Source organism: Brachyhypopomus gauderio, chromosome 12 (genome assembly GCF_052324685.1).
Source record: "Brachyhypopomus gauderio isolate BG-103 chromosome 12, BGAUD_0.2, whole genome shotgun sequence".
In the NCBI taxonomy this organism is placed as follows: domain Eukaryota; kingdom Metazoa; phylum Chordata; class Actinopteri; order Gymnotiformes; family Hypopomidae; genus Brachyhypopomus; species Brachyhypopomus gauderio.
Genome location: NC_135222.1, coordinates 6,124,564 through 6,138,380, shown reverse-complemented (window position 1 = coordinate 6,138,380; position 13,817 = coordinate 6,124,564). Strand labels below are relative to the sequence as shown.

Sequence of the window (13,817 nt, the reverse complement as noted above, 5' to 3'; positions counted from 1 at the left end):
CACACACGCACTCACACATAATACACGCACGCACTCACATAATACACACACACGCACACTCACACATAATACACACACATGCGCGTGCGCACACACATAATACACACAAACACATACATACATTCACACACACGTATGCTCACACATGTGCTCACACACACACACACACTCACACAAACCTCACACACACACACACTGCAGTGAAGCATCTCTTGATCTCTCTTTGTGCCCCTCTTAGAGTGCTATTGAGTCTCTGTTTGGAGCATCAATGACTGGTATAGCATACTCTCTGTTTGCTGGCCAGCCTCTCACCATACTGGGGAGCACAGGGCCCGTCCTGGTCTTTGAAAAGATCCTCTTCAAATTCTGCAAGTGAGTTTTGACTTCTTTTAATACATAAGCATGAATCTATGTTGGAATGGATGAACATCTCAGTTGCAGACCACAGAACTTTACAGAACCTGGGTGACACAGGTGTTTACTTAATGGTGGAAAAGTGTATGGAGTGGTGGATAGTGGAATAGTGTGTACTGTATAGCTTTCCACAAGGTATTGTATTGTATTGTGGAATACCCTTCCACAAGGCCTACAGGTTCAGGATTTGTTTATGTCTTTAGGGACTACGGTCTGTCCTACCTCTCCCTGCGTGTGTGTATCGGGCTGTGGACGGCTTTCTTCTGCATTTTGCTGGTAGCCACAGACGCCAGCTCGTTGGTGTGCTACATCACGCGTTTCACGGAAGAAGCGTTTGCTTCGCTCATATGCATCATCTTCATCTACGAGGCTCTGGAGAAACTAGTGCACCTGGGCGAGAGCTACCCCTTCAATATGCACAACGACCTCAGCAAGCTCACACAATACAGGTGAGTACACACACCTGGGCGAGAACTACCCCTTCAATATGCACAACGACCTCAACAAGCTCGCGCACTACACGTGAGTACACGCATAAACTACATGTGAGTACACGCACAACATCAACAATCTCACACACTACACGTGAGTACACGCACAAACTACATGTGAGTACACACATGACTTCAGCAAGCTCACCCACATCTCATAGGTATACACACAGGTTTATGAAAGATATGAAAGATATCTTGTAATCTCACGTATTTTCCTGTCAGCTGTGTGTGCACAGAGCCGAGAGACCCAAGCAATGCCACACTGCGCTACTGGGAAGAGCACAACATCACCAGCTCTGAGATCGACTGGTTAGACCTGGATGTCAAGGTGAGCAGAAGATGTCTTGGTACATACTGAAGGGGTCATATCACTTGGTTTAGTGATCAGTTGTCCAACCTGCTAAGTAAACATTTAAAAAACAAAATGACACACACACACACACACACACACACACACACACACACACACACACACACACACACACACACACACACACACACACACTCACTCACACACACACACACACACAAATCCAGCAAATCCTCAACCCTCACCCTGTATATATCACACATTTGTTGATGTGTTCCCGCCTCCGTAGTCTTTCTTGTGCTGTGAACATAGTCAAGCATATTTCTCACAGACCTGTGGGGTTGGTGTGATGTGGGACTGGTGTGATGTGGGACTGGTGTGATGTGGGGTTGGTGTGATGAGGGACTGGTGTGATGTGGGGTTGGTGTGATGTGGAGTTGGTGTGATGTGGGGTTGGTGTGATGCGGGACTGGTGTGATGTGGGGTTGGTGTGATGAGGGACTGGTGTGATGAGGGACTGGTGTGATGTGGGACTGGTGTGATGTGGGACTGGTGTGATGTGGGGTTGGTGTGATGCGGGACTGGTGTGATGTGGGGTTGGTGTGATGCAGGACTGGTGTGATGTGGGGTTGGTGTGATGTGGGGTTGGTGTGATGTGGAGTTGGTGTGATGCGGGACTGGTGTGATGTGGGGTTGGTGTGATGTGGGGTTGGTGTGATGTGGGACTGGTGTGATGCAGGACTGGTGTGATGTGGGGTTGGTGTGATGTGGGGTTGGTGTGATGTGGAGTTGGTGTGATGCGGGACTGGTGTGATGTGGGGTTGGTGTGATGTGGGGTTGGTGTGATGTGGGGTTGGTGTGATGTGGGACTGGTGTGATGTGGGGTTGGTGTGATGTGGGGTTGGTGTGATGTGGGACTGGTGTGATGTGGAGTTGTTGTGATGCGGGACTGGTGTGATGTGGGGTTGGTGTGATGCGGGACTGGTGTGATGTGGGGTTGGTGTGATGTGGGACTGGTGTGATGTGGGACTGGTGTGATGTGGAGTTGTTGTGATGCGGGACTGGTGTGATGTGGGACTGGTGTGATGCGGGACTGGTGTGATGTGGGACTGGTGTGATGTGGGGTTGGTGTGATGTGGGACTGGTGTGATGTGGGACTGGTGTGATGTGGAGTTGGTGTGATGTGGGACTGGTGTGATGTGGGACTGGTGTGATGCGGGAGTGGTGTGATGTGGGGTTGGTGTGATGTGGGGTTGGTGTGATGTGGGGTTGGTGTGATGTGGGACTGGTGTGATGTGGGGTTGGTGTGATGTGGGACTTGTGTGATGTGGGACTGGTGTGATGTGGAGTTGGTGTGATGAGGGACTGGTGTGATGTGGGACTGGTGTGATGTGGGGTTGGTGTGATGTGGGGTTGGTGTGATGTGGGGTTGGTGTGATGTGGGGTTGGTGTGATGTGGGACTGGTGTGATGTGGGGTTGGTATGATGCGGGACTGGTGTGATGTGGGGTTGGTGTGATGTGGGACTTGTGTGATGTGGGACTGGTGTGATGAGGGACTGGTGTGATGTGGGACTGGTGTGATGCGGGACTGGTGTGATGTGGGGTTGGTGTGATGAGGGACTGGTGTGATGAGGGACTGGTGTGATGAGGGACTGGTGTGATGTGGGACTGGTGTGATGCGGGACTGGTGTGATGTGGGGTTGGTGTGATGTGGGACTGGTGTGATGCGGGACTGGTGTGATGCGGGACTGGTGTGATGCGGGACTGGTGTGATGTGGGGTTGGTGTGATGTGGGGTTGGTGTGATGTGGGGTTGGTGTGATGTGGGACTGGTGTGATGTGGGACTGGTGTGATGTGGGGTTGGTGTGATGTGGGACTGGTGTGATGCGGGACTGGTGTGATGTTGCAGGGCTGTTTGAAGCACAGGGGAGAGTTCCAGGGTTCTGCCTGTGGCCACCACGGCCCCTACATCCCTGATGTGCTCTTCTGGTCCGTTGTTCTCTTCTTCTCTACTGTTGCCATGTCCTCCTTCCTGAAGGAGTTCAAGACCAGCCGCTACTTCCCCACCAAGGCAAGGACCTGCATGTATGGGTGTGTGTGTGTGTGTGTGTGTGTGTGTGTGTGTGTGTGTGTGTGTGTGTGTGTGCGCGCGCGCCAACATCCTGTAATTCTAGAGTGTGTGTACATCTGTATCAGTGTCCATCTTTGTGCAGTTCTCTGACCTTTGCTGTGTCCTGCCACAGGTGAGGGCAATCATTAGTGACTTTGCCGTCTTCATTACCATCATTACCATGGTGGGAATCGACTACGCTCTGGGCGTGCCCTCTCCCAAACTTCAAGTCCCCAATGAGTTTAAAGTGAGCCCCCACTACTAAATAATCACAGATAATCACAGATCACTACTGAGTGATCCACACAGATCACTACTGAGTGATCAACATGCTGTGCTTCTAGCCGTAACACTTTTTAATTCACAAAGAAGATGATGTATCTTTGCCTTTTGAAAGTCAGTACTTTGAGCTATTTTGTGTCATTTGATACTAAGCAAAGTTCAAATGAATACCTATATTCCTAAGGAGATCAATTTAAAGTCAGTCCATCATTTCCTACAGTGTATGTGTGTGTGTGTGTGTGTGTGTGTGTGTGTGTGTGTGTGTGTGTTACTGTCTGTAGCCCACCAGAGATGATCGTGGCTGGGTCATTAGTCCTCTGGGCCCCAATCCGTGGTGGACAGTAATCATCGCCTTCATCCCAGCACTGCTCTGCACCATCCTCATCTTCATGGACCAGCAGATCACTGCTGTCATCATCAACAGGAAGGAGCACAAGCTGAAGGTACACAGGCTGTTCAGACTCTAACAGACTCTAACAGATTCAGAGGCTGAGCAAACAGACTCAAACAGACTCAAACAGACTCTAACATACTCTGCTCAGACTCTGCTCAGACTCTAACAGACTCTGCTCAGACTCAAACAGACTCTGCTCAGAATGCCAACCTGTGTTGGCCCCAAACCTCAGACAGGAAGTGCAGACTATGTGACATTCACTAAGACAGGGGTGTCAAACTCATTTTCACCGTGGGCCACATCAGCATAATCGTTACCCTTATAAATGTACCTACTCCTTAATGTTAAATACCTCTGAATTTATTACTATTCAAGTTACAAATATTACAGATATACAGATATAACCCACATTACTCCATCAATCAACGATCAAACTATGCAATTGAAGAATAAAGAAAAAATAATCAAATATATCACATTTACTTTGTTCAAAACTTGAAATATCAAATAACTGAAAATAGCGATTGTGCATCAAAAATGCTCCCTCTGAAAAAGACTGAAGCGCGGCGATTTCTTTAGCCACAACAAAGCAGCTTTTACTGCCGTTTTGTTTGTGGTTGTGAACACATTCTGTTGCGATCGCAGTTTGTTTTTTAATTCTTTGACAATTCGTCATTTTTTATGGCTAATTTTGACATACTTACAGTTGTGATCAAATTTATTCAACCCCCACTGAAATAAAGTGTTTTGGCCAGTTTGACATTGATTTTGATCATTTCAGTCATCTTATTTACAATTATATCAAAGAGGCACTTATAAATTAGACAAACATAACATAATATTTATGATGGAATAACCACAAATGTCTTTACTGTGCTCACATCATTATCAGTTTTATTCAACCCCCTAGTGACATTATTTTTTAGTACTTAGTACAACATCCTTTTCCAGTTATGACAGCTTTCAAGCATGAAGCATAGCTTGACACAAGTGTCTTGCAGCGACCTATGGGTATCTTAGCCCATTCTTCATGGGCAAAAGCCTCCAGTTCAGTCACATTCTTAGGCTTGCGCACTGCAACTGCCTTCTTTAGGTCCCACCAGAGGTTCTCAATTGGATTTAAGTCTGGTGATTGGGATGGCCACTCTAGAATGTTCCAGCTTTTCATGTTCAACCATGCTCTAGTGGACTTGGATGTGTGCTTCGGATCATTGTCCTGTTGGAAGGTCCAACGTCTCCCAAGCCGCAGGTTTGTGACTGACTCCATCACATTTTCCTCCAAGATCTCCTGGTACTGAAGGGAATTCATGGTACCCTGCACACGTTGAAGCTTTCCTGTACCATTAGAAGCAAAACAGCCCCAAAGCATAATTGACCCCCCGCCATGCTTCACAGTAGGCAAGGTGTTCTTTTGTTCATAAGCCTGGTTCTTCCTTCTCCAAACATAGCGCTGGTCCATTGTCCCAAACAGTTCTAATTTAGTTTCATCTGACCACAGTACACTGTTCCAAAACCTTTGTGGCTTGTCCACATGACTTTTGGCATACTGCAGTCGACTTTTCTTGTTCTTTGGAGTCAGCAAGGGGGTGCGTCTGGGCGTTCTGGCATGGAGGTCTTCGTTATGCAGTGCGCGCCTTATTGTCTGAGCTGAAACTTCAGTGCCCACATCTGACAGGTCTTTTTTCAGTTCCTTAGCAGTCACGCGGGGATTTTTCTGCACATTACGCTTCAGGTAGCGCACAGCAGTCGCGGTCAGGATCTTCTTTCTGCCACGACCAGGTAACGTTTCCACTGTGCCCTTTAACTTGAACTTGCGAATGATACTTCCGATAGTGTCTCTTGGAATATTTAACAACTTCGCAATCTTTTTATATCCATTGCCATTCTTGTGAAGAGCAATAACCTCTTCTCTTGTCTTCTGGGACCATTCTCTTGCCTTCACCATGCTTGGAAACACACCAGTAGATGTCTAGAAGGAGCTGAGTATCACAGTCCTTTTAAATCTGCCTAATTGGTGCTTATCATGCTTGATTGCTGCTCGTTGACATCCACAGATGTTTTCAATACCTGATGGAAAACACTGGAATGAACCTCTGTTCTTAGGAGTGGTAGTCGTAAAGGGGTTGAATAATTGTGTCAATGAAGAAATCACAAAAAGGCCATTTAATACTTTATGACAAAAAAAATTGATGCTATCTTAGTTGCATTTAGTTCTTTAACAAGTCCTTGTAAGATTTCATTATGAACACAATTACAAATGTGCACTGAATTCCATAAAACCCTTCGCAGCATTGGGGGTTGAATAAATTTGATTACAACTGTAGCTCCGTGTTTGGTTGCAAAATGCCAACGTATTGTACTCTTTGACAACCACCGCTTCATACCCGTTTTTCTCCTTGAAGTGCAAACATCACGTTCCCATCTTTCTGGAAACATCCTTCTATCTGCATCAATGTTTCTCTTCCTGGACATTTTGGGATCATTATTTGTATTTCTCAATTACACTTATTGGGAAAATCGCAAAGTCGAGATGCCGTCACTTCGCGGGTAACATAATTGTGGGAAATGTAGCTATTTTTGCTCACTTTTACTTTTTTTTTTTTTTTTTTGGACAATTTGGCTTTTTAAGCTCTCGCGGGCCGCATAAAATGACGCGGTGGGCCACATTTGGCCCGCGGGCCTTGAGTTTGACACCTGTGCACGAAGAGATTTAATATGAACCAAGACTCTTCAACTGGTGATGGAGAGACGCATCTTCAGGCTTATGTGAATAAACATGTGTCATCTAATGGATGTGGTATTTCTAATACGTGTGTGGGCGTGTGCGTGTGCGTGCGTGTGTGTGTGTGTGTGTGTGACTCCACAGAAAGGCTGCGGGTACCACCTGGACCTGTTCATGGTGGGCGTGATGCTGGGCGTGTGCTCGGTGATGGGTCTGCCCTGGTTTGTGGCCGCCACCGTTCTCTCCATCAGCCACGTCAACAGCCTGAAGCTGGAGTCTGAGTGCTCGGCCCCAGGCGAGCAGCCCAAGTTCCTGGGCATCAGGGAGCAGCGATTCACGGGCCTCATGATCTTCGTCCTGATGGGCAGCTCCGTCTTCATGACCTCCATCTTAAAGGTCAGTGACCTCTTAGCCTCAGCTAGTAGTGTGTTAACCTGGCCACACCTTCGGTATTCACCCCGTTGCGTTCTGACTGGCTGTCCAATCTTTGGCACTTGTCTGCGTCATATTAGACGTGTCACATGTGAATCAGCGATTTGTTCTGTCAGCTTAATACAGTCTTAGTAAAATTAGCCTTTCCGAGCAAAATATATCAGTGTGACTGAAAAAGGTTTGTGAGGTCAATGGTATGTCATCATCTAAAGCAGGGGTCACCAACCTTTTTGAAGTTGGGAGCTACTTCTTGGATACCAATTATTGCGGAGGGCTACCAGAAGGGAGGGGGGGGGGTGGGGGGGGGGTGGGGGGTGGGCGGTGAACATAAACGATGCAGCGCTTTGGTGCATGGCAATATAGTGAGCTGTTTTTAAAACAAGCCCGCGGGCGACTCATAACGTCCTCGCGGGCGACATGGTGCCCGCGGGCACCACGTTGGTGACCCCTGATCTAAAGTAATTAAAGAGATTAAAGAGGTTTTCTTAAAGCAGTTAGTAATGGAACTGCAGATACAAAAAAAGAAAGAAGAAGAGAGTGCAGGCAGGGTGGTGTGGATGGCATAAAGTATCTGGGGTGATTTGTGATAGAAGGGTGTCTGCTAGAATGAAAGGAAAGATCTATAGGACAGTAGTGAGACCTGCTATGTTGTATGGACTGGAGACAGTGGCACTGACAAAGAGACAGGTGAGGGAGATGGAGGTGTCTGAGATGAAGATGTTGAGATTCTCATTTGGAGTGACGAGGAAGGATAGGATCAGAAATGAGTTTATTAGAGGATCAGCACATGTAGCATGTTTTGGAGATAAAATTAGAGAAGCGAGATTGAGATGGTTTGGACATGTACAGAAGAGGGAGGAGAGGTATATTGGTTGGAGGGTCTTGAGGAGGGAACTTCCAGGCAAGAGGAGGAGAGGTAGACCTAAGAGGAGGTTTATGGATGCAGTGGTAGAGGATATGAGAGTGGCTGGTGTATCAGTGGAGGACACTCAGGACAGGGCCAGATGGAGGAGTTTGATCCGCTGTGGCGACCCCTAAATGGGAATTGCCGAAAGAAGAAGAAGGTAATAAGACTACAAGACTGCAGGTCAAGCCCTGTGGGGTCACTGGATCCCAGTGGTCTTGTTGTGTTTGAGTTTCTCCTCTTTCTGTTGCTTCTAGTTCATCCCAATGCCTGTCTTATATGGAGTCTTCCTGTATATGGGCGCATCTTCCCTCCGAGGAATACAGGTACTACATAATACCACATAACACTACATAACACTTACACTACATTACATAGCATTAACAACCTGAAAAACTACAACTAGTGTAACATAACCTATAAGATGAATAGCAGCAACATTACTGGAATTCCTGCAGATACAGGACTGGTTTTCATGGCTGATGTCATGGTGAAGATTGTTTTTTGGCCCGTGTGCAGTTCTTTGACCGTTTGAAGTTGTTCGGGATGCCCGCAAAACACCAGCCGGACTTCATCTACCTGAGGCACGTTCCTCTGAGGAAGGTGCACGTGTTCACCCTGATCCAGCTCAGCTGCCTGGTCCTGCTCTGGGTCATCAAAACATCCAGAGCAGCCATCGTGTTCCCAATGATGGTGGGTGAGAGAGAGAGAGAGAGAGAGAGAGAGAGAGAGAGAGAGAGAGAGAGAGAGAGAGAGAGAGAGAGAGAGAGAGAGAGAGAGAGAATGGCAATGCAAGGAAGTGAACTGATCTCAGTGTGGTGAATTACCTGTGTGTGTGTGTGTGTGTGTGTGTGTGTGTGTGTGTGTGTGTGTGTGTGTGTGTGTGCGCAGGTGTTGGCATTAGTGTTTATTCGTAAGCTGCTGGACTTCATCTTCACTAAGAGGGATCTCAGCTGGCTTGATGACCTCATGCCTGAGAGCAAGAAGAAGAAACTAGAAGATGCCCAGATAGAGGTGTGACCCCCTTCTGACGCACCCCACTATTTGCTGACTCCTTGGCCGATGTCCAGTCACAGTACAACACACGTACATAGTTTACTTGCTCATTTTATTCAAACTGATCAGTTGATCATGGCAGAGTGTATAGGAGCGATTCTTTATAGTTTCTATTCATCATATTTATTCTTAAGATGTTAGCAAACCAACCAGCCTTTGAGCCTAAATAGTATTGGATTCTATTATATTGTATGAGTAAAATGCACTGGATTCACCCAGCTGTTTACATACTTTTGTAATAACACAATACAAGTTTTTGCTTCTATCAAGTTTCAGGCACCTAATTTTTAAATAGTTTCAGAGGCAAAATTCAAATTTTTATGGCGTGAAGGATTCTTCGGGCGTTTTTGAGTCACATAACCATGATGTTAAGGAGCTCTGACATGTTTGTGTCTCTGGACAGAGCCAGAGTGTGATGGGAGAGGATGAGGGCATCATACAGGTGCCTCTCGAAGACAATTTAAAGTAAGTGCAAAGGAGGATTTTTGATGTGTTTCTGAGTTCAAATGACCACATCCTTCTTGCCTTTGCCTTAAAAAAATCCTTTTTTTTAGACTTTGGAGAAATGCCCGGTTCTTGAACTGTGGAATTGCTTCTGCATAAATCTTCCCTCAGGTTGTTTGAGGTTGAGTGTGCCTTCAAGCAGCATGCACTGAGGACTTTCTCTATGTTGTTTTAAGGAACGACCCCTCAACAGTGAACATTTCAGATGAAATGACTAAGACCTCTTTTGGCAATGTTTGGAAAAGCCTCAATACAGACAATGGCAAAAAAGATAAAAACGCAAAAAGGTTTGAATTCAGAATTAATTTTGTCCTTTACTATTACTACTTATTAATGTTAACAACCCACTATTAAACATTTAGATTTTTTCAGTGCACTAACCTGGAGCCTCGCCATACTAAAACTAACAGTGTAGTATTGCTATGTTATACAGCATTTTGACATATCAGAATAAGCTCATTTCTAGCGATATTATTTATGCCAAATAATAACCTTTTGTGTTATTTTAATGGATCGAAATTTATGTCTAGTCAGATGGACTCTGGTGTATAACTCTCGCATTTTCATTCACTGGGCTGCTTGTGTGTGAGTGTGAGGAGCTAATCCTTGAAGCCCTTGCTCCCCACGTGGGGAAACCCCGCGGCATGCTCACCTCTCTATGCAGCTCTTCTCTCACGACCTTTCACACCTTGACTGAGTTTTTTTATCCCACGTTGCCCGCTAGCTCCCTTCCCTAACCTCAGAAGCAGCCTGGCCACAGGTAAGGAGAGCCCCAAACCTTTCTGACCCCATCTACTCCTGGTCATCCCAGAGAAGCTTTTAAAATCATTTTTGGTTCTTAATTGCTTGAAAGTTATGTATTACACATTTTTCTTTATCATCAGCCTTAGTCTGATTGAGTCAATGCAGCCATTCCATATAATGACATAATGTAAACCCAGTGCAGTATGGTTTAACCCCAACTTGGTTTGACTTAATAACTCAAACCAAGTCAGTTTTTCAGAGTGTGTGGTATTGCATTGGGCCACATTTGTTTCCCTTCACTCATCTGTTGCTGCCTGCTGTGATTTTTGAATCCGTGTGGGACTGCATTGGTGTGTGTGCATGCGTGTGTGTGTGGGGGGGCGTTGGGGTGTGGTGGTGATGAGAATGTAGATGGTAAAGCATGGAGACAAAGGTGATGCTTTTGAGGTCAGAGGTCAAGCATGAGCTTGTACTTTACTTTTTCTTAATTCATATGTTTTCTTTAATGATGGACTTATTTCCCCTGCGTAACCTCGATCACAGTAACAGACCCTCCCTGCCCGAGCACTGATTGTACTAACAGAGGCAGACCAGTATAAAATGGCTGTACATTTCTGCAATAACAGCATCTCGAGTTTGGGCTCATGGTTCTAGATCACTCCACGGTACGCCAGTGATGTTTACACACAAAAACACAAGAAAACTGCTTTAGCAGACCTGAACATCGAGAGGTCAAACTCAAGTTGTCAAACAAAATGACCAGCCCTGATGTGGCTGTAAAGGAACCTGAAACGTTGAGACATTGTTCAGCTAAAGAAAGTTTTGGGGTGTGTTTTTCCCTCAAGCTCGTGATTTGAGGTTATCAGGGTGCGTCTCTGCATGGTGCTTTGCTCTGTCTGTCTTCTATGTTGGTTCTGCTCGTTCGACTGAGATCTTAGCTGCTTATTCTTCTTATCACATCTTTCAGTTCTCCAGTCGTTGACTTCAGCACAGCTGAACACACAGAAGGAAACAGAAGCAGGGACTTCGACAGGGAAACAAGTTTGTGACAGAACTTCAACGTCATGTTGCTTTGAAAAACAGTATTGTGCCACTGCATATCACTGGGTTACGTCTTACTGTCTGTCCTGTAGATGTGTGTGTGTGCACCACTCTGCTCACACACCCTGCACATCACGTGTTTTTGTATGAGAGTGCTGGGTGTTTAAATGTGTGTGTGTGAAGGAGACTGAAGTGTGGGTGGTTATCTCTTTCCTGTCGTCTGATCCAGCTTAGACTCACCTTTAGGAATTTTACATTTTTTAAGCTACTTTTGTTTTAAACTAGTTGTATTTTGTATGTTTTGTATAATTTTTTGACAGTAGATTATTAACCTTTTCAAAATCCTTGTCTTATAATATGAAAGATATTTAGTTCATCTATGAAAGTATTTGGTGTATTTTCATTACATCCCATAACATAAGGATTACAATTAAATATAGTACACGATACTGGAAAAAGGCTATATATAACAGGCATAAAAACTGTTTTCAGAGGGAAAACATCTGTATGTAGTCTTAATTTTAATTACTGTATCATACACGTCTGTCTGAACATGAAGACCATTATTCCACTGAACACAGTAACAATTTAAAAAAAATATGTTAACACAATTCTTTGTAATACCTTCCACAAAAGCAGCGACCAATATTTTCAAAATACATTTTTTTTTTCTTTTTTAAAATTTCTTAGATTTATGGGCCAAAAAACTGAACTTAAAACTTTACAAACCTTTTTAATATTATACATATGGGCTGATGACAAATTAACAAACTGAATAAACTGGTTAACGTATATTTTGTTCAAATCACTGCAGTATTTAGTAATATGTCTACATTTTGCTCTCTTCCTGGTTTGGGTCTCTAAAGCAAACCCTTTGCTTCAAGGGAAGAGTTCATGTCCTGAAAAAGTTGATTACAGAACTGTGTAGGCCAGACTCATACAGACAAGAGATGCAATAATCCTTTTCATAAGAGGGCATTATCATGTATAAAATAGAAATAAAATCATAACATGCAATGTTGTATTTTGTTCATGTGTAATATGTGATAAATAAGACAGTGTCTATTTGATGTATAGTTAGGACTACCATTGCAGGAGAGTGGGGGCGTGGTTATGTGGATGTATAGATAGGACTACCATTGCAGGAGAGGGAGGGGGCGTGGTCATGTTGATGTCAGTACTGTTGGAATGTCTTACCTGCCATTTGCAAAGTGCAAAAGTTGCAAAGCAACCTGTCAGTGCAAAGTGTATTTATGTTCAATGACTACGAATTAGCATCAGACTTTGGTTTCGATTAACAATGGTAATGCATTTATTCATTAAAGATGTACATGTATCATTATGACTGTGATATATTTTCACCTATTAAATGTGATATTAAACAATGTAGAAAAAACTGGTAGTTATTTTGTTCAAGTTTAAATATTTTCATTGTGTGGAAAGGAAGAAAATTGATTTTGTAGTTTTCCTTTCTCTAACATGCCACTGTATAACTACCACATAAACATACATACTGTACACTTTATATATGTAACATAAAATATTCTATTAAAAAAGCCCTGTTCAGACTTTTTTTCTTTTGTTTGTTTGTTTCTTTCTTTCTTTTAACTATTAAAGGCTAAGGCTAAGTGTTTTGTGCTATTTGCAGAACAGTATAGCAATTATTTGGTGATCAGGCTATTGTTACGTCCAACTTACTGTTAATCAAACTACTGCAATATAATTGTAACTAAATAAAAGATGCTATATTTCCATTATTTGCACTATTGATTCACTGTGTTATACAGATCCAGGTATTAAAGCCCGACCTATTACTATCTTTATTCTGAGAAAGAATGATTCACTGCACCAGTTCTAGGTAAGGGCCAGTCCAGTAAGACCATGCATTGCCCTCCACAACAGGGAGACAAAAGCTATATTTGAAAAAGCCTACAACATACTGTATACTACACACTGCACTCAGTATATACTGGATACTACATACTGGTCCTCATAGTAGTATGCAGAACAGTATCCAGTATGCCACAAAAATAAACCATCAGTTCCATCTCCCTGTTAACAAAGTCTCGTCAGATGCTGGCCAAGCTATACCTGCCTCAGTATCATGGTTTTCCTTCCTAGTCAAATCTAGGGTGACAGGCCTCCATGGTTTAACCTTTGACCCCAATTCCAACTCTTGAGTTGAGCCTGTTTCCATGGCGATGGCCAGGGATGTTCTCTTGGAGAGATGTTGCATGAAGATCTGGCACAGGTGGAACAGACGGCAAATATGCAACTCATAAATAAACACTGTAACCCACATGAGGAACATTTTATTGTAACCCACGTTTTGACTGTTTTATTTTAATTGAGTGTTTAATTTGTGCACTTTTTGGTAATTGTTTTCTTTCTGATTTTGAAATTTTGGGA

At 44.1% G+C, this 13,817-nt stretch overlaps 1 protein-coding gene across 4 annotated transcripts in view; it reads left to right on the top strand.

Moving 5' to 3' along the window:
• The window catches only part of slc4a10a (solute carrier family 4 member 10a), a 35,187-nt gene extending 22,022 nt beyond the window's left edge, over positions 1 to 13,165 (top strand). For 2 of the 4 annotated variants that reach the window (XM_077024626.1, XM_077024628.1), the window contains 13 exons: positions 239 to 372; positions 618 to 863; positions 1,131 to 1,236; positions 3,129 to 3,290; positions 3,463 to 3,576; positions 3,893 to 4,054; positions 6,872 to 7,123; positions 8,321 to 8,389; positions 8,583 to 8,756; positions 8,955 to 9,077; positions 9,523 to 9,584; positions 9,800 to 9,910; positions 11,335 to 13,165. In XM_077024626.1, the coding sequence (XP_076880741.1) occupies positions 239 to 372; positions 618 to 863; positions 1,131 to 1,236; positions 3,129 to 3,290; positions 3,463 to 3,576; positions 3,893 to 4,054; positions 6,872 to 7,123; positions 8,321 to 8,389; positions 8,583 to 8,756; positions 8,955 to 9,077; positions 9,523 to 9,584; positions 9,800 to 9,910; positions 11,335 to 11,416 (1,797 nt within the window). In that variant the 3' untranslated portion in view covers positions 11,417 to 13,165. Of the gene's footprint in view, positions 1 to 238; positions 373 to 617; positions 864 to 1,130; positions 1,237 to 3,128; positions 3,291 to 3,462; positions 3,577 to 3,892; positions 4,055 to 6,871; positions 7,124 to 8,320; positions 8,390 to 8,582; positions 8,757 to 8,954; positions 9,078 to 9,522; positions 9,585 to 9,799; positions 9,911 to 10,347; positions 10,384 to 11,334 lie in introns of all 4 variants that reach the window. The other 2 variants (XM_077024627.1, XM_077024629.1) reach the window with 2 other exon arrangements.
• Positions 13,166 to 13,817: the final 652 nt, after the last annotated feature.